We start from the raw sequence: 21,860 nt of genomic DNA on the forward strand, positions 1-21,860 counted from the left end.
TCCATTCGCCTCTCCCTGTAGCCAAGCACCTGATGGTGATGTGACAAAGCGCCAAGTGTCTCAAATGTGCCATCTTCCTTCTATCTAGATACCCTTCTTTAAATACACACACACACACACACACACACACACACACACACACACACACAGCCAAAGTAATAAATTTTAAACATTTAAGTAGTCAATATATTTAAAACATAAAAATTATTCTAAATGGTAAACACAAATTGAAGTTTGGAAATATAAATGGCATCGTTTGTTTGATTTTTCTTAAAGAGCAATCATAATACTCAAAGAACTTTGTGAAATTTAACTCCAACATTAAAAAAAAAATACTGAAAGATGATTTAACTCATTCATTAAGAAATCATTTTTCATTATACTATTTTTCATTATTATATAAATAATAATTTGATACTAGACATTTAGATTATAAAAGTCCAACTTATTTTTCAATGTAAATATAAATCAGCAATTGAAGTCACAAATCTAAATTTTAATATTTTAAAATATTTTTACATAATTTGCCACATATTTGTTAGCATTCTACCTGGGATCAGCCAAGCTACTAATGAGTATCTAATCTGAGCCAATAAACACATGAGCATGAAAAACATCAGAAACCAGTGTATGCTTGTGTCATACACAGTATTTATCAAAATCACCACTAAACTGCACGCTTGGTTTTTCTTCCATTTAACACTGGATTCAGGAAACTGTAGTAATTAAGAATAAAGGTCAAAATGAAACACCCTGATTTTGCCAAAGTGTTTACTTAACTGTAAATCGGATATAAATATAGAGTATACAAATTTCTCTTGTTCTATACAAAATCTCAACAAGTATTCTCCTAATAGTGTGAGGATATCTGATCTTACACATTGAAAGCTTTTGCTCTTAAAAAAAGATTTAAGTAGAGCTACTTACAGAAATATGGACTCAAAATGGTAACTGTATTATAGACTCATTTCCATATGGAAATGTCATCAAAAACCTCTTACCACAACCAGTAAACTTGTTAAATCAACACTGAAAACTAAAACTTCGGCAAAGCAACTCCTAATGAGAATGTAGGCTATTTCAAAATTAAGACTCCAGACAATTACAGGTGTAAATCACATTCACTGAGTCCAACTTCAACCATAAACAGTAAAGTTTCCCTGTTCCTTTATACTGTTTAATAAAACAAGTAATCCTCTTTTGCCACTTATTCACAGTAAGGCTGAAACTAATGCAGGGTACATCCCATCACTGGTCTATATATACGTAAGTATCCACAAACACTGATGGAAACAACAGTTCCCAGGCATAATTTTCTCCATTTTATAGACAACAACTCTTTACTCTAGACCAACAACTGATTAAATTTTTAATATATCTAAAAAAAGTGTATTAAAAGCACATATTGAAAAAGAAATAGAATATCTGGATGATGGTAGCACACACCTTTAATCCCAGCACTCAGAAGGCAGAGGAAGGTAGATCTCTGAGTTCAAGGCAAGCCTGGTCTACAGGTTACACAGAGAAACCTTGTCTCAAAAAAAATAAAAAACAAAACAAAAGACAAATACACTGTGATCTTTTCACAGAGTGGGTGGAAGTATGCTGTCTGATGCTGTTTAGCAGACCACCACTCTCTGCACAAGTACCTGCCAGCATTCCTTCTTTGGAGTCAACGCCCTCAAGCCTAAACTCCAGGAAAGTTTGCAAAGTCTTGTCAGCTAAAGACAAGTGAACCAGCATTACAGGGACAGCTGTACTAAATTTTAACACTGTTTATTAACAGTTCCATCTTCCTCAGTTTGCGTTTGTTCTTTGGCATTGGCTTGGGATATAATCCATTTTTCAGAAGATATTCCTTGCTGAAGCGAATCTGAGCACCATGCTGAAGCTGGAAAGAACATAGAGCTTGAAGAGGGCGAAGCAAAGTCTGTTAAGAAAAAAAAAAAAAAAATACTACAAATGTTTTTGTGGCAATTTGTATTCCATCTATATTTTTCTTTCAAATACAGATACTTATGTGTCATTTTTTTTATTTCTGCTTTTGACCGTGAAGAGTAATGACTATTCTAACACTTCATAATTATTTCTAAATCCACAGATCCTAATAAAAGGATTTATATTGATTTTCCATATAGGAAATAAGGAGTCTGAGTTAAGTTTTATACACTAATGTATTTAGATAACATGAAAATTTGTCATTACAACAATTTAGCCAGTTAATGAGATGATTAAAGGAAACAGGCACATCACATTAGTTGAATTTCAATCACAATTAATGTACCTCATTGACACAAACAATTCCGTGATGACAGCAAAGTCTTCCTCACAGTAAGTAGCCCATGTAAGACACAGAGGTGACTGAGTCACATGTGGTACATTTGAAATACTGTAATTTTATACCCTGCCTAAAATAAATTTCTGCAGAGCCAAGCACAGAACACTCATATATTAACTGGATTTACATGTAAGTTAATAGACATGGTGAAGGCTGTCAGACAACCAGAATACATGCTCTATTATAAGGTTATTCAAGATCAAAAGCTACAAGAAATTTAAATAGTATTTAAATACATTTTGGGGGTTAGATTCTTTGTACCGAAGGCTTCTTATCAAAACAATTTAAGTAACAATAGCAAAAGGTTGAAAAGGCCATTAAAGAATCATTTTTAAAAAGGAAAAAAAATTAAGCTAGGCAGTAGGGGCATATGCCTTTAATCCCAGCACTTGGGAGGCAAAATCAGAAGGATCTCTGAGTTTGAGGCATCTGCAGAGTGAGTGCCAGGACAGCCAGGGCTACACAGAGAAACCCTTTGTTGAGGGGAATAAAAAGAGAAAATTGATAGAAAAATTTCAAAGTATCTGTGTGAAAATATATTCTCCCACATATACAAAATACATAGTACATGTTTATATATAAAAATTTAATGGGACTTTACTTTACAATGAAGTATTAAATACTATGACAGCCTCTGATAATTACTTCTCCCTACCCATTATTTTATCCTTACTAATCAGGAGGCACAGGCAGGTGGACCTCTGTGAGTTCAAGGCCATCCAGATCTACAAAGCAAGTTCCAGGACAACCAGGGCTCATACATATAGAAGCCCTGTCTCAAAAAAAAAAAAAAAAAAAAAAAAAAAAAAAAAAATTTAACCACTGCCTTTGCTTTTAAATGTTGTCACAAGCAATTCCTTATTGATATAGACTAGTAAGAAAAAAAATTAGAATATTTTGGAAAACTATACACAACACTATTGTTGAAAGTCCATTACATATGTTTTCACTATGTAGAAAGTCCACTAGGAATGTTTTCATTATTTCTTTTAATAAGAAAGACAGGAAATGAGAGCTGGAGAGATGCCTCAGACGCTAAAGGCTAGGCTCATAACCAAAACTATAACAGAAAATGAAATAGAAAAAATGTATATATGTTACTTAAAAGTCAACCCAATGAAGAGATCGGATGACCAAACATCACAGGTCTCCAGGAAACACAGACAGGACTATATACAAATAGAAGTAACTTAAAAGTCTCTTCATGTTCTGAAATTTATTTTCATAGATAGAATAATGCTAATATTCCTTCGGCCAAATACCTCCAACTTTGACAACCCAAAGACAAAATTCCACAAAATTACTTGAATAATAGAAATCCCTAAACTACATCTCCACTTTATCTCTGTTGTGGTCACTAACAATGAAGTCATCTTTTGTCTTGGTAAATGATCAGTTTACATTTTTTATTCCTTTTGAAGTTAAACATAGTCACTGTCCTACTTAGTTTAATTGTCACCTTGACACAGCCTAGAGTCATCTTGAGAAATTGCCCAGATCAGACTGTCCTGACAGCATGTCTGTGATCGACTGTCTTGACTGTTAATTGACTAGAAGGGCCCAGTTCACTGTGGATGACACCATTCTTTAGGCACTGGTTAAGCTTGGATTGGATTTACCATATTTCTTGCTTCTTCTTTATGAAAGTGGAATACTTTTCCATAAACCTGGGTCCCTAAGCACCTGCATGAACCTTTAGAGGCCCTCCTGGCACTCTCACTGGACAAGTAGCACGCAGAGAGGCACAAAGCACTGACATCCTATACCATTTTCTGTAGTGAGATAGTTCTGTGGCACTGACCACGCCCATTGGGGGGTGGAGCCATGGGCGGAGGGACCTGTGGAAGGAGGTCGGAGGGGGCCAGGAAAGGTGCTCTCTTTCTGGTGTGACTGGGACAGGAGAGGATCGGGTTGAATTTCCTGGTGTTCATCTGTCTAGGTTGTAAGTTATTTCTCCCTGAATAAACATCTATTCGGCCTATTTGTTTATCCTGATCCTTATTTACCGCGATAATTTTCACTTATTGTAGCCTACCTTGATGGTACTATCATATGCCAGTTATGTGCTTCAAGTAGTAAATAAAATCTACCTAACAAAGTTATTATCATAACAAACAGTGAGGTGATACATTGGACCTCAACAATTACAGCACTGAAACCACTACCTGACATTTAATAAATGATAATGCTCTAATATAAAGAAAAGTATCAGATTTGAGTGACAGTACATAAGAAAATCTCACTTATAAAACAATGTTTCTAAGTGTTTACTTGAGGAAAATGAGTGTTGTATGAATCCTTTTGTCTGCATGTATGTATTCACAGTTTTCAAAATGCTATTCCTAGCAATCACTGAGGCTGGACAGAGCTAAGGTTTTTAAATTTACATGCAGCTAAGAGCTTTTTACACTTTGAAATTCTTTAAAGTACTGTTTCCCACATAAAGGAAGACCTTGAAGCAAAACTAAACCTGAAACTGGAGGTCCCTGGTAAATAATGCAGTAGGCTAATAAAACCCATCAAGTTGTAGTTTAAAACCTTTATTGATCTACCAAAATTGGAGAGGCATAGAAACTCAAAGGTGCTTGTTTGTGTTGATGATGGTAGCAATTAATACACCTCATTTATTTTACAATAGTAAGGTAATGGAGACAGAACACATTAGGCAAGTCCTCTCTCACTGAGCTACATACCCAGCCTAGGTAACCATTTTTACACAGGTTTAAAGGGAAAAACAAGTACAAAGAAAGATTATGCAACTGCCCCTGGCAAGCCATGCTGACAATAAAGCTGACAGTAAAGCTGCAATTCAAACTGACTTCAAAGCCTGCACTGTGCCCCTTCCAGAAGCCACACTCTCAGCCTCCCACATTCTGCTGCTTCCTGTGCTTGAAAGTTGATCCAGCATATAGGATGGAGATGACCCAAAAGACTGGAAATCTATTGTGGTAAATAAGGGTCAGGATAAACAAATAGGCCGAATAGATGTTTATTCAGGGAGAAATAACTTACAACCTAGACAGATGAACACCAGGAAATTCAACCCGATCCTCTCCTGTCCGAGTCACGCCAGAAAGAGAGCGCCTTCCTGGCCCCCTCCGACCTCCTTCCTCAGGTCACCTCCGCCCATCGCTCCACCCCCCCCAATGGGCGTGGTCAGTGCTACAGAAGGACTACCTCACTACAATTCCCCTTTTAGTCTAAAGAAAAGATTTAGGCTTAATACAAAACTATATACAAAACAGTGAATAACAAGTGTGTTCTAAGAAAAGGAAAATCGAGAACAAAATGACCTACATATCTAGTCCTAGGGTGAGGGCATAATGGAGTTTACAATAGAGTTGTCCTAAGCTGGAAAACGTAAGTCTAGTACCTAATATATCTAACTAGGAAGAGAGAATAATAGTTGTGATAGTTTAATCTTCAACCTCATCAAGACCTGAGAAGGAAAATAACAATACTAGAGTAGACAGGAAATGCGGATGGACAACTTCCAAAACGGTGCAGCAAGGACAGAAACAGCAAGCCACCTGAACAGTCACCCTAGGTCTCACAGCGACGTTGGTACACCCAGATTTGGCTAAGGCCAAGAGAACTTGACAGACCACAACAACAGCAGGGAAATAGAATGGCTGTCTTACCCTGACTTGGCAAGGTCAAGCAGTCTTCTATATTTGTCTCCTGCAAGCACATAGGACTGCATGTCCAAATCAGTGGTCAAGGTGGGGGCAATTCTATGCCCAACAGGCCATTAGCTGAGGCGAGATTGAACTCCAGCAGGAGCAACAACAGTGTCCAACATATTTTCGGGAAAATGTACGGTGCTGTCAGGAGCAACAGTGTCTCATGTCAAAGGAGTACTAATATTAAAACATTTAAATGCCATGTTCTGTATGTCTATGAAGGATTGAAGATTAAGCATCTATATCTGACTAATCTCATAGGTACAGGAAATGTGAGTGAAGATAATCTGTAATACTCGGGAACTTAGCTAAAAAGACTGATTAAAACTTTCCTGAGTAAAGCAGGAACAAATACTTAAACAATATAACTATTTACATATACCTACATGTAAATCCCTAAAATAGAGGTAGAGTATAAGTGTCAAGACAAGAGGTAGAACTATAAAGGGCAGCAAGATAAATATCCCAAATTGTATCAATATACAAAATGTCTTGAACACAAGAAAAGTATACATACATAGAATATGGTAAAAAATAATGTGCATAAATATTATAAGTGGAAACATTTAACACAATATAACAAAATATAAACTTAATTTTACATAGCTTACCACATAGGAATGCATAACAATGTAAGCTGTAAAATATTATCTCATTCAAACTCAAATTCTCAAGGAAATAGGCTAATCTACTTATATCCCATCTAAACCATACCTTTACCCACCATTCCCTATTCCTGTCTAAAAGATAAACCCGAGTGTAAGCATCACCCAATCCCAATGGGCGTGGTCAGTGCTACAGAAGGACTACCTCACTACAGAAATCAGTTACATTAAACATATTTATTCTTAGAGTCTGGTGTCTAGAGAATGAAGCCATACAATATTTTGCGGTTTTCCAAGTTTTAAAAAGCTTTCCTCCCAAAGAAGAAATAATACACCTGTTGTCACAGAAGACAGTAACTATGTTCCATAAAGAAGTATGCTATTTATTTTTTTGTAACTAATTTTTAACAGATTGGCCTTAGGGTTCACTTCCAATAAAACAACTTATACTATAAACAGGGAGCAAATGTGTTTTCTATAGTCAATAATCTGAGTTGTTGCATTACACCTGTCTCCCATTCATGCTCCCACCAAGCACATTAGAATCACCCAAGTCATAGATATAATTGTCAGAGATTGTTTCTCTACTGGCCACTGTGATTTGGTTATTCCTGAAAGCTGAAGTAGGCAGAACAAGGGTTCCAGGCCCTTATTGCTACTATGAAAGTTTATATTCGATCCATCCATAAGGAATTACAAAACATGTGGGGTCCCATCACAACTCTATACTTTAACCTTTGTTTATTCTCAGATGTTATACTTAGGACATAAGTTATCCAAGTCTTGGGTGGTCGTGATAAAGATTCCTCTTATTTTTAAGATACCGTATCACAAACCATTGTCCATAATCTAGTACAAATCAATGTCAGCTATTATATTTTTGTTGCCCATGAATGTTTCTGGTTTCTTGAAGAAGGAGAAGTGGTGAACAGAAGGAAATAAAGTTACACAGACAGGGAAAGGTGATGGGTAAAGAAGTGACCAGGGACACCGTGGTCATTCAAGGCACAAAGCTAGGATTGCTGGGAAGTGCTCTTCTCAAAGACAGCATGGGGGAGTGAAACTGTTTAGCTGGAACAGTTCACACAGACATCCAAAGGAAGCCTCATCATGAAACACAACTTCCATCAAATGAAGGAAGCTCCCAACTCTCACTCTTAGAGCTCAAGGCCCTGGGAGGGGCAAAGCACCCAATCCTGGCTCCCAGCCCTCTTTGACTCTTTTGTGTTCTCTTCAGAACTAATGTCTTTATAACTTCTGGCTAGGTTTTATTCACTGCTGGAATTTCCTTATGGCTATGGTACTGTCTTGTCACAGGGATGATACTATACAATGAGAGAAAGAGAAGGCAGGGAAGAGTTTTCCAAATGTGCGTGTGTGTGTGTGTGTGTGTGTGTGTGTGTGTGTGTGTGTGTGTGTGTGCGTGTGCGCGCGCGCCTGTGTGCTGGCGAAGTTACCAACTCTATCTTTTAATTGTCATCCGCTGGCATTTTTTTCCTGAGTAAGAAATAATAGTTAACTTATTTTTCACAATCCATCTTAAAATTATTTATTTGCTATACTTTTCTTGCTATAAATGTAAAGTTTCTAACATGTCCCAAAATGTTGAGATATTACAAAGCTCATTGAAATGTTATTATCTACTGATAATTATTAGTTATATATGTAATCACTAGAATTTTATGGGAAATATTATAATGTTGATTATAAGTTAAGTCCTTTTCATATTCTATGGGCATTTCTATCCATTTAAGTACCTATTTTACACTCTATGCAAGTTTAATAAAGTAAACAGAATGTTAACATATCTCCTCAAAGAAAGGCACCAATGCAAACAAGTAATGTTGCTGGAGAATGTTCTTTTAATTAAAAAGAAAAAAGTTAATCACCAGAGAATACAAACTACTTAAAAAAAATAAGAGAACGCTGAAGGAAAAATCTAGCCCAAAAAAACCTCTATTGAATACTATGCTACTTACAAGCAATTTAGCATATTAAAAACGCTATTTGCACAGCTTAGAGGGAATATTTAAATAATGCAATCTAGAATGATAAACCAACACAGTAAAATACCAGAGAGGAAGAAGATTATGAAAGTCCATAAATATCTACTGCAGATATACTCCACATGTCACTTGACTTACACAATTTACAAGTTATGCACGTCTAAATTTTCTCAATAAAATCCAACTCTATTTTAAAAATACTATGACTTCCACGTACCTCATGTATGGAGTTATTTTTTTCCAAGATGGAAAGAGCAGCAGCAGCACATTCTAAGGTAGAGAGGCACCTGCTAGTTGGTTGCATCCGAATTACATATTGACTACAAATGTTAGTTTTTAACTGTACCTGAAACCAAAAGCAAAGTAATAAAATGTAATTTTCACCTTACATTTAAAATTATGAAACAAACACTTTAAATACTACTTACCTTTCTCCTAAAACTTCAAGTTTAAAAATATTATGTGCATCAATATCTTTGCACATATCCTTTAGTTGTTATTATTGGATAGCAGAAACAAAAGTCAGGCTACAAAAAGAAATCTGACAAAGAAATGATACCCAGAATACATTCATATTTCTATATACCCCAAATGACACCAGGAACACTCTCCAATGAGGACAAGAATGAATATACACTTCACAAAAGAAGACGTAAGTATAGCAAACAGGTACTTGGCAAAATGCTCAAATGACCTAATTGATTAGTTTAAAAAACAAATAAACAAAAAAAAAAAATAACATGAGGCTAGGGATACAGTTCAGTGGTAGGACCCTTGCTAGGCATGCAGGAAGCTCCCAACTTAGTCCTGAGTATTGCCTTCCTTTTATCTTACCCCCCCCCCCAAACACTAACACCATTATATCCAAATATAAAGACCTAGAGCCAAAGAGTATGAGACCTCGGAACACTAGCCCTAAATGGGATGTCTCCTCTGAATCCTTCCTCTAAGAGCTCAGGGAAACCTATGGAAGAGGAGGCAGAAAGAGTGTTAAGGGCCAGAGGGAATGGAGAACACCATGGAAACAATATGAACTTAAAGACTGAGGCAGCATGCACAGGGCCTGCATGAGTCTGCAGTTAGAGTCCTAGGGCTCAAAGAATTGGACATATGCTCCCACAATGATAACCGTCTCATGACATAGACCTTCAATCCAACGAGATACTAATTATGCCCATAAGCTTTATGCCCCCATTGTACCAATATATCTTGCAGGCTGGCCATTCTTGTAGGTGACAGGTTTTGTAGCTAGGTTGGTGTTTATCTTTCTCCATTGGTAGTGTGCGGAGTACCTCTCAGTATGATGAGCTGTAGGGGTGAAGGCTCTAGGTAGGAACCAGCTTGACTTCCCCATGTCCAATGAATTATGTAGGTGTTGTCTTCAGCAATAGGGCCCTATCATCAGTTTTTAGAGAGCAACCAATTGCCTTGGCAATATACAAGGTTGTTTGGGGCCCCTTTGGTCAACTACTCAACTACTTATAACTCATTCCTGGTACTGGGAGCTTCATTTGGTGATGAGAGCTGCCCAGTTGGCATTCTATCTGCACTGCTATTTGGCCATTTTGTTTGGATCACCTTAATACATGTGTCTATTTTTCAAGAAGCATCTACTATATTCGGTTTTCATACAATCTCCCTGATGGCCCTTAGTTTTAGCTGTCTCCCATTGTATTCCTTCCTTCACCCACCTCTTAGCTCTCCTTTCCTATTTGATTCTCTGATTATAGGGCCTCCCCCCAAATCCACCCATAATTAACTATTCTATTTTCTCTTTGTAGGTATATCCATCCCTCCCTGCTAATCCCTTAGTCTATGCCTAACCTCTGTGGGTCGATGGATTATAGCTTGCTTTTCAAAGACTTAAGAGCTAATATCTACATATAAGTGAATACATACCACATTTGTGTTTCTGAGTCTGAATTACCTCATTCAGGATGAGTTTTTCTAGCTCCATCAATTTTGTCTGTGAATTTCATGTTTTCATTTTAACAGCTGAGTAATATTCCATTGTGTACATAAACATTTCCTCTACCCATTCATCCACTGGCAGACATCTAGGCTATTTCCAATTTCTGGCTAATATGAATAGAGCATAAATGAATATGGTTGAGCGAGTTAAGGATATCTTTTGGGTATATGACCAAAAGTGGTATAGCTAGATCTTGGGGTAGATCAATTCCTAGCTTCTTGAAGAAGCTCCACACTGATTCCACAGTGGTTATACACATTTGTATTCCCCCCAACAATGAGTGAGTGCTCCCTGTACTCTTCCTTCTCCCCAGCATGTGCTGTCTTTTTAAATTGCTCTTGGACACTATGATAGATGTTAAGATAAAAATCTCAAAGTAGTTTTGATTTGCATTTCCCTGATGACTGAGGATGTTGAACATTTCTCTAAATATTTTGGGGGCCATTTGTATTTCCTGTTTTGAGAATTCTGTTAGAACTGCACCCCATTTTTTAATTGTGCTGTTTGTTTCCTTGATGTCCAGGTTATTGAGTTCTCTATAAATTTTGGGTATTAGCCCTCTGTAAGATGTGTAGTTGGAAATTATCTTTTCCCGTTCTGTAGCCTGCTGCTTTGTCTGAATCATCAATTGTGTCTTTTGCTGTACAGAAGCTTCTCAGTTTCATAATTCCATTTATTAATTGTTGCTCTTAGTGAATGTGCCATCAGTGTTCTGTTCAGAAAGTCTGTTTCATATATTATTAAAGAACCAAAAGCTAAATTTTTTCTAGCAATACAAACATTTTTAATTTTGTTTTCTGGACAATCAATCTAAAAGTCCATGTCAATTGCTTATGTGATATAATACATAAAGCTTATGTAATATAATACCTTAAAGCACAGGGGAAAAAGTTATACTACAGTGAACTTAAATTTCTGTTGAATTTAAACATGTATGTAAAATAGGAAATGACCAAGTATTTACTATACAAGAGGAACTAGAAAGATAAAAAAGATACAAGAACATATCAACTTGAGGAATAATTCTAAGAACTAGGAAACAGATCGAGTCAAGTGTACTTTTAAACACAGATTTTATTAACCAACTTATTACTAAGGTGACTGAGAAATTACTAGGGCTCATTATTTACTTGATATTATTTTCTGCTTACTTGATATTATTTTCTGCTCTTTAGGGTGACAACAGCTTAAGCTAGTATCCTCAAGTTTAAACACACCTGAAATCCAAAATCCAAAACTTACTAGATTTTTGTTTTTGTTTTGTTTTTTTGAGACAGGGTTTCTCTATATTGTTTTGGAGCCTGTCCTGGAACATGCTCTGTAGACCAGGCTGGCCTTGAACTCACAGAGATACGCCTGCCTCTGCCTCTCCTCTGCCTCTCTGCCTCTCTGCCTCTCTGCCTCTCTGCCTCTCTGCCCCTCTGCCCCTCTGCCCCTCTGCCCCTGCCTCTGCCCCTGCCCCTGCCCCTGCCCCTGCCCCTGCCCCTGCCCCTGCCCCTGCCCCTGCCTCTGCCTCTGCCTCTGCCTCCTGAGTGCCAGGATTAAAGGCGTGTGCCACCAATGCCTGGCTAGAAAATATTTTTTAATCTAGCCCTTTCACCCAAACTAAGTGAAATTATCAAAATAGATAATCATGTAACTAAACAAATTCCTTTTACACTCAAACTGTAGTTTAAAAAGACCACAGAGAATACTGGTGGCAAAGAAGAAGCATATACTCTTCTAAAAAACAAAGACAAAGATGGTTTTCATACCTAGTTTTCCATTTTCAGCAGATGTGTTATTGAAAAATTGAACAATGCTGTGTGGTTATAAGACTCACTTATAAAAATTTCCCTATTACTGGGCAGTGGTGGTGCACACCTTTAATCCCAGAACTTGAGATACAGAGGCAGGTGGATCTCTGTGAATTTGAGGCCAACCTGGTCTATAGAGTGAGTTCTAGGACAGCCAAGGACACCATGAAACCCTTTAAAATAATAATAATAATAATAATAATAATAATAAACAATAAGATAAAAAATTTAAATGTCCCTATTAGTTGCTAGGTTCCAAAAATGTGTTGTTTCCTTTGCTAATCTCACCAACACAGAGTAGTCCTCTTTTGGGGTATCAAGTAGGTTCCTTTTTACTCTTGTAAATTTTTATTCTACATATATAGTGTCATTCAGTGACAACTGGCTACTACATTGCTAATGAAAATGTAATACTTTTCTTCTATTTCTTGAAATAACAATATAATCACTTTCCTCTTCTATTTCCTCCCTCCAAACCCTCCAATGTGTGTTTTAGCTTCCTCGCTCTCCTTCAAATTCATGGCCTCTATTTCTTTTGTTATTTCCGTGTGTGTGTGTGTGTGTGTGTGTGTGTGTGTGTGTGTGTTCCTAAATATATAAATAAAACATGCTCAGTTCATATAAAGTCACACACACACACGTTTTTCAGGGTGAGACCATTTGGTATTAGATAACCAACTGGTGTGCTCTTCCCTGAGGAAAACTTTTCTCTCCCAGTCTCCCACTCTCAGCCTTCCTTAGTTGCCTATAGTTCTTTGTGTAGGTTTGAGGCCTTATGATACTGCCTCCCCCACATACACCCCCAGCCCACTTTGGGATGTCCATTGATGTCATCCTTTTCCTACTCCTCTGGCTCCTATTATCTTTCCACTCCCATTTTTGCCATAACCCCTGAGTTTTAGGTATAGGAATTACATTACAGACATATCAGTTGAGACTGGGCTCCACAACTCTGCATTTTGATGGGTTGTAGTTTTCTATAATGATCTCCATCTGTTACAAAGAGAAGTTTCCTTAATGAAGGGTGAAAACTACACTCGTCTGTCAAAGACAAATATTAAGTATGTAGAAAGGAACTGTGCTTGTTTAGTAAGTTATGGTTGTAGGTTCTCCTCAAGATCCATGATTTCCCTACAGTGCTAATGGAAATTTAAATATATTCCCTTCAATCCTCAAACTATTCATTGCAAACGCTTAACACACACCTGTTCTTGACTATCTAGAATTTCTGAAATACATTTGGGTCTGAAATCTGAACTTAAGAACAAACATTACTTCACTGCCTTGAATCTAGGCTAGAAATACTGACCACTTTAAAAGAGATGCTACAACACTGATGAGACATAAAGGGTTTAATTTTATCTCGTAGATTCAGACTAAGCCTTTAGAAAATGGAAATGGTAAATTTTTAATTTTTTTCATAAATTATAGAATATGACCTATCTGCTTTTGGTTCAATAAATCTGAAGAGCAAGCGTTGCTTTTAAGTTGATTTGGGACATACATATTACCTTTAATAACCTCAGAGCATACTAAAAAGTAGTTAAGAACCAGTAAAAAGTACATAAAATGGTATGACTTATACAGGCTGCATTTGTGCATGTGCATATATGAACGTGTGTGTGTGTGTGTGTGTGTGTGTGTGTTCGTTCTTGAGAGAGAGAAAAACTTATGGTCACAAAAAGCAAAAGTGTTGTATTTTACAATAAACAGTACGAAAGTTATGAAATGCAAAGACTGCTTGCATGTTTATATATCAATTATAACTAACTGAAATTCATAAGTAATTTCTAAAAGCAATAAAATACATTTTAATGTCAGTTTTCTTCTGAATCTGTTTATCTAAATTTCTTTCATTCAGTGTATTTCTCAAATTATAAAAAAATCCCAATTCTTTATTAAATTACTAGTAATATGGAAGGTATTCTTAGAAACTCAAGTATTCTTAGCCATCTGTTCACACTATGCACTCCTCATTTTTTCATAAACAGTTTTATCCACCATGCCCCATAATTGAGGTACATAATCATACCAGCTGCCTAACTATGCCAACCATGCCTGTCATGCGATAGCTCCCTTTTCTGAATTAATTGTGTCCACTGGACCAATTTAATACAGACTTCTCTAGGATGACTTTGCCAACTGTGACAGCTGTTGCATGGAAGTCTACAGTGCATACACTGCTGCACATAGCTTATTTTCATTGTGGAAATGCAAAACATTTCTGAATAATGTATTCCTCTAAAAATTGTAAGTACACAGTTAAAGGCTTATGCATCATCAGAAAATAGTAGGGCTCTCTAAAAGCTACAGTTGATCAAAAACAAATATCAAGTCATCCACAATCTTAGACTCTTTCAGATATGATTGCAATTCATAAGATACACGGGATCAAGGCACTAATATTTAATAAATAAACAAAATGAGACTGACAAGATGGCTTACTAAGTAACAAATGGCACTTTCTGCCAAGCTTGATAACCTGAGTAAGATCCACAGGACCCCAAGACACAGTAGAGAGAAAAAAACCAACTCCCACAAGTTGTCCTCTTATTCTACATACACACAGTGACACACCATGTTCACACACACACACACACACACACACACACACTCCACAAATTTTACATAAACAAGAACCAAAACAATCTAGCTTAGTGTTAATAAAAACACGTTGTCATAATGTAAACCTTAATAATGGAGCAAACTGGCCTTCATTGAAATTAAAAACTTGTTCTTCAAAATCAATATTAATAAATGTGAAGCAGGTGTAAGACTGAAATAAGTATTTGTGATACATAAATCTAATAGGGACTTTGTAGATTTATTTCAAAGTCTTGCATCTTAATCATAAAAATTCTCCCCCAAGCAGGACAGGACAGACACTTGAAGAAATTCAAATGAGGGGGGCACAAATGCAAATTAAATTGCAATGGGGTACAAGCTACTGCAGTTAGAATGACTAAAACCAAGAAAAAGTTAAATAAGAAACAAAGTTCACTTTTAGGTATTTATTTACCCAGGAAAAATTTGAAAGCATGTGACCCAAAAGACTTGTAAAAAAAAAAATGTTCAAAACATCCTCATTCATCCTTGTTACCCTGAGAAACATACGATCTCGCTATCAAACATTACTCTTCTTACTTTGATCTCTTTTAACTAAAACCTCCATACTGACTTAAAAACAAGCTTAAGCCTCACTTTGGAGAAAATAAGTTACACTCCCCCCTCTCCTAGTCTCACAATTCTATCAGCTTCTACTTCCTCCCTTTTCTTTCCAAACTCTTCATATCGGAGGTGGGTTCTATGTTAGCTCCTGTCCAATTGCCCCTTATGCCACAGTTGGCTTCCATCTCTGCACTCCATTAAAACTGCTCTTACACTGCAGCAACTATCATGTCACTAAAACTGACCACACTTCTGTCTTTATTTTAACTGATCTGATAGCAGTGTTCAACTCTAAGGAAACACTATTGCTCTGCTGCCAAGATACCAGACTCCCCTGGTTTTCCTTCTATCCATCAGGCTGTATATTCAGTTTCTCAAAGCCCAATCTGAATCACTCTTTCTTTCTCTCTCTTTTTTTTTTTTTTTTTTTTTTTTTTTTCCAGAAGTGAGGACCAAACCCAGGGTCTTATGCTTGCTAGGCACTTACCACTGAGCTAAATCCCCAATCACCTCTTTCTTTATTCCAAACTATGTTCTAATTCTGGATAATAATAGCCATACCCTAGCTTAACTTGCCATCTGTTTGGAAATGACTGGCAGGTCTTAGCCACTCCCACTAACTCAAGAGATTCTGAATTATCAGTATCATTTAAACAAGAGTAGTGCAGAAAATATGAATGAAAACTTTATGTGCAAACAATTCTGTGTCAAAATTAATAGCTTAGGATTATCATAGTGAAGTGTCATATATAAATGAAAAGAGACTCAAGAACCTCAATGTAAATACACACTAATGTGGAAAAGGAAGGAGGAGAATGAATGTGTGTGACTATACAGGTGCACCGAAAGCAGGTGACCAAAACTTCTTATTCCAAGGTCTTCAGTGGCACCAAAAGAATGGTCAGCCAAAAACCACTCTAGCTAGTAACGAGGACAGGTAAGAAGACTTAGAGGGGATCAGTACTTTGTGCTACTTCTGGAACAAGTGACTGGAGGTACTGTGACTAAGGCAGAGTCCAGGTCCCAGTGATGTAAGCAGACTGTGAACTCAGAACTCAGGGCTAAAATTAGTTCATCCAGACAGAGTATTGTAAATGAAGGAACACAGATTTGACCGTGAGTGTCCTGGTTCACTCCAGGTTTCAAGCTAAGATCATTCAAATTCCAATGCAAGTCAAGTGTAGAGTATTCTGTTGCCTCAACTAACACAAAGTAAAAGAAGGAAAACAAAAAAAACAAATTTAATGTCAGAACAAAGATGGACTCATAGCTGTCTCTAAAAATCAAAGAGACACCTAGGAAAGATTAGGAGCAGCAGAGAGATCTGAAGTCAAAAGATGCTTCTTCTCATTTCAGTTTCTTCCTTTTCAAGCTTAAGTATCCAGAGTTTTCAACTTATAATGCTATGAAACTATTAGTAGTATTTATTTATACCTCCTCCAAATTTAAAGAATGAAATAAAATTTACGCGAAATTACTAACATAGTAATACAATACCTCCATAAGGTTGTCACTTCACTACAAATACTAAGATACAAACACAGGTATTAAATATAAATAAATCAACACACAGGCACACTGAATTTATACATGAAAAGATCAAATCATACCTATAATGTGTATAAGGCTTGAAGAGTCTCCATGTTATTCAGAGGGAAGGCTATAAGTACTTTCAAGAACTACAAATGAGTGAGAAAACAAAAAATACTACTCATCACATGTTGGAAATGTTTCCATTTAAGTAAAGCTAATTTTTAGTAATAACAACATATATTTTTTCTATGAAAAGAATTCTTTGGCAGGAGGGAGGGCCTATTCCCTACACCAAAAGACTTGACAGATTTTGTTGATCCCTCCTGGAAGGCATCACCCTCCCTATGGAGTGGGACAGGGGATGGGATAGGAGGGTGGTCAGGGAAAGGAAGAGAGGAAGGGAGGGAGGGAGAGAGGGAGGGAAGGAGAGGGAACTGGAACTGATATGTAAAATAAGAAAAAAAAGAATTATTTTCTTCATTGTAAGGAGTAGGGTTTTTCTGCCTGCCGCCTGGTCTTGTCCCGCCACCGCACCAGCCCCAATTAACACACGGAGACTCTGTATTTGATATTATGCTGTTGGCCAGTTACTAGTTTCTTATTGGCTAGCTCTGTCTTAATTATTAACCCATTTCTATGTATTTCCACGTGGTCTTACCAGCGAGAGGCGGCTAGCGGTTCTATTCTCTCCAGATTCTCCATCTTGACTCCTTACTACTTCCTCCAATCCTCCTTGTCTCCTAGACCCGCCTATCTTGCTTTCCTATTGGCCAACAGTGCTTTATTCATTAAACCAGTATGAGAAACATATACAGAATGATATCTCCCATCACTTCATAGTTACTCTTGAAAACAAAAGTTATGGACCATTTTAGCCCTTAATTCTACTTGCCAGATTTTTATTTCTAAATAAAAAATGAATCTGAAAGGTTGAGATTTTTTTTAAAAAATAAATAAATAAAATAGGCATTCTATATAATCAGAACATTTCATATCTTAGAAACACCAGAACCAGGAAAGAATGTTATCTATTAATAAAACAACCAAAGATATAAATAACATGAACACAGAATCATTCAAAGAATGAAAAGATGTTCCTAAAGATTTTGAAAAAGATAGTTGGGGAAGAAATTAAAGGAATTACCCAAAAGGCAGTGTTCTAAACAGACACCTCTGACCAGGTAAACAGGATTGCTACTGAGGAAACAGAAGGTGGGTTTCTATTTATCAGGAAAACCACCACCTCCTTTATACACCTCCAAAGGTCAGCTGCCTCAGGGAAGGGCATCGAGTTCCCAGGTGATCTGAACAACCTGTGTTAGTGCACAGATCACAACGCTGCTGACTGCTTGCTTTTCCACAATTTTACTGTTCTCTCAGACCCCCACCTCACCCGAGAGACAGCCTGGCAGTCTGATCCACCAGTAAACCTTTCTCCCCACAGGGTGGTCCAGTTCAGTGATTTCAGTGTTCTCGCTTACAATAGCCAGCTTACATATGACATATATACATGTGAATATAGAGAACTCAGTACTATGACTGTTCTTCCTAATAATAAAAATACAAAATAATCCAGGATATAAAATAAATGTATAAATGATCTGCCTAGTCAGAGTCATCCTATTTCTTAATTGGCATCTGAGGTGCTAATATTGTAAAAGCTGCAGGTATGCATTCCAACCAACAGTCCATCTTCCAGCCTTCCCTGCCAGTGTGCCAGCTTTTGTAAAAGCTATCCTGACCTTCTACTCCACATCAACCATGTGATGAAAATCTCAATGTGAGCTCTGTCAACAGCATAATGAATTATGACTGGATGGAGGGATATTGTAAAACAGCTGGTGCTTTGAGATACAAAGTTTCAGTGAAGTTTATTGTGCAGTGTTCTAAGGGTCCACACAACCACTCAAAGATTCAGGGACTTGACAGAGCTAAAAATTAAAACAAACAAACAAACAAACAAAAACCCACAGTCAAAGTTATGACTGAGAATTATTAATGCAAAAGAAACCAAACCAAAGGCAACAGAAAGACCCAAGAGGCCTGGTCCGCATGAAGACACACATGAAGTATCTGGAGTGCTCTCCCAGTGATAATAATAATAACAAAAGCCATAATAAATTCCTGCATCAGTGAATTGTCAGTGTGCGCACTATTGGCTACAGGGTAAGCGTCTTAGAAATGCCGGGTCCACAGTTCTTGCTAGAGGCCAGTCATGTACACACCTTCTGCCTCACACATAGTGTAATTCCAGACTCCCTGAGGAAAACTGATGCATGTCTGTTAGCACACTTTGCACTAGCAGCCAGAGCACAGAGAGCCACTTATATCAGGGGAAGTTTCCATCAGTGCCTGTTTCTGAGCAGTCTCAGTCCTGCTGTGTCATGTGCTCTTTGCACAGGCAGCAAGAGGCAAACAGGACAACCAACACACAGGCATTAGAAAGAACAATATGGGTGGCACAAAACAGTATTACTAACACTCCTGTAGAAAATTAAAAGCATTTCACAGTAACCACCATCAAATTAAAAAGTAGTAAGTCAACTACAGAAAACCTCAGAGTAAAATTAATGTTTGAAAATTAATTGTAGTCTCCTAGGTGAACCTTGAAGCAAGCTATTTTCATGCTACTAATAAAATATTACACAATTAATTTATTAAGAACCAGCCTTTTCCACACACACACACCTGCCATCATGATGCTCAGCCTACCAGGAAACCAAGGACCTGGAATAAATCTTTTTTTTTTTTTTTTTGCCCTTGTTTTTAAGGTCAGGTGTTTTGTGACTGAAACACAAAAGCAACACAATACTGAACAATAAACTAAGTATACATTAAGTGACTGCAGAAACACAATTATAAAACAAAATATAATTGTAATGATCTAAATGATGCTATATAACATAAAAATAATTTAATGAGTATAAGTTTAATGAAAATAAAACAACATGACCAATATAAACAGCCAATTAGACTGCTAATACAGATTTTTTTTCTTATTGTCTCAAAGAGCATTTAAAAGGTAGAAGCCAAGCACAGATTAAATGTCTTCAGGTCTAACATCTATTATCCCAACCCCATTTCCTTTGGGGCCATTTTCTTTCAAAGCACTACATTCCATTCCCTGGCCACATAAGCTTGTAACAATATTAAGGTATATTTTTCTCTCCTCTATTCATCCCCCAACTCAATCTTCCTAATCCTTCAAGTTCTTCTCTCCCCTCCTCTTCTACCCTCTTTTCTCCTCCCTCCTTCCCCTCCCTCATGCTTCCACTTTGTTCAGGAGCTCTTGTTCCTTTCCACTTCAGGGAATGATGTATGTCTCTCTTAGGGTCCTCTTTGTTTCCTAGTGTCTCTGGAGGTATGGGATTGTAGCCTGGTAATCCTTTACTCTATGTCTAATATACATATATGAGTGAACACATACCATGTTTGTCTTTCTGTGACTGGATTACCTCACTCAGGATGGTTTCTTCTAGTTCCACCAATTTGCCTGACAATTTCAAGATTCCATTGGTGTTTTTTGTTTGTTTGTTTGTTTTGTTTTGTTTTTCCACTGAGCAGTATTCCATTGTTTAATGTACCACATTTTCTTTAACCATTCTTTGGTTGAGGGGCATCTAGGTTGTTTCCAGGTTCTGGCTATTTTAAAATAATGCTGCTATGAACATAATTGAACAGATGTCCTTGTTGAATGAATGTGCAAAAGAGAGACCTTAATACATGGAGTCATTATAGGTTTAAAGAGAAATCTGGCACGAGAGAAATGTCCAGAGATCTACAAGGATGACCCCAACTAACAATCTAAGCAGTAGTGGAGAGGCTACCTTAAATGCCCTTTCCAGATAATGACATTGATGACTACCTTATATGCCATCCTAAAGCCTTCATCCAGTAGCTGATGGAAGCAGAAGCAGACACCCACAGCTAAACACTGGACTCCTGGATTCCAGTTGTAGAAATGGAGGAGTGATGAGCAAAGGGATCAAGACCAGGCTGGAGAAACCCACAGAAACTGCTGACCTGAACAAGTGGGAGCTCATGGACCCCAGCCAGACAGCTAGGAAACCAGCATAAGACCAAACCAGGGCCCCTGAACATGAGTGACAGTTAGGAGGCCTTGGCAGTCTACGGAGCCTCTTGCAGTGGAATCAGTATTTGTCCCTAGTGGAGTTTGGGAGCCCATTCCCTATAGAGGGATACTCCTCAGCACAGATACAGGAGGAAGGGCCTAGGCCCTGCCCCAAATATGTGACAGACTTTGATGATCCCTCATGGAAGACCTCACCCTTTCAGGGGAGGATGGTAGGGAGAGGAAACTGGGATGGACATGTAAAATAAAATTGTTTCTAATTTAAATAAAAAAGGATGGAAAAAAAGCTTCAAACAATACTGTAATGCAAAAATGCATTTAGTACAATATCAAAAGTCTCCATAGTCTATCAGAGTCTCTACAATGTTTTAAAGTCCAAGTTCAAAGTCTCTTCTGGGATTCATGAAATCTCTTAACTGTAACCCCCTATAAAATCAAAGTCAAAATTCAGATCACATACTTCCACCATATAATGGCACATCACCATTCCAAACCTTATGGAAGGGAGCATAGTGAGGACACACTGGACCAAAGCAAGACTGAAAACCAACTGAGAAAACTCTGCATCTCCACGTCTGATGTCAAATCATTCTCCAGATCACTAACTCCTTTCAGGTTTGTTGACTGCAACACACTTCTTTCTCTTGGACTAGTTAGCAACTTTCC

The 21,860-nt window shown here is 37.3% G+C and overlaps 1 protein-coding gene across 1 annotated transcript in view; it reads right to left on the reverse strand.

The window, feature by feature from the left end:
• Positions 1-424: 424 nt before the first annotated feature.
• Dtwd2 (DTW domain containing 2) overlaps positions 425-21,860 on the reverse strand; it is a 48,879-nt gene continuing 27,443 nt past the window's right edge. The window contains exons 5-6 of the mRNA XM_051200974.1: positions 8,850-8,978; positions 425-1,930 (exon numbers count right to left, since the gene is read on the reverse strand). Of these exons, the coding sequence (XP_051056931.1) occupies positions 1,760-1,930; positions 8,850-8,978 (300 nt within the window). The 3' untranslated portion in view covers positions 425-1,759. The remainder of the gene's footprint in view (positions 1,931-8,849; positions 8,979-21,860) is intronic.

Source organism: Phodopus roborovskii, unplaced genomic scaffold, assembly GCF_943737965.1.
Source record: "Phodopus roborovskii unplaced genomic scaffold, PHOROB, whole genome shotgun sequence".
NCBI lineage: Eukaryota > Metazoa > Chordata > Mammalia > Rodentia > Cricetidae > Phodopus > Phodopus roborovskii.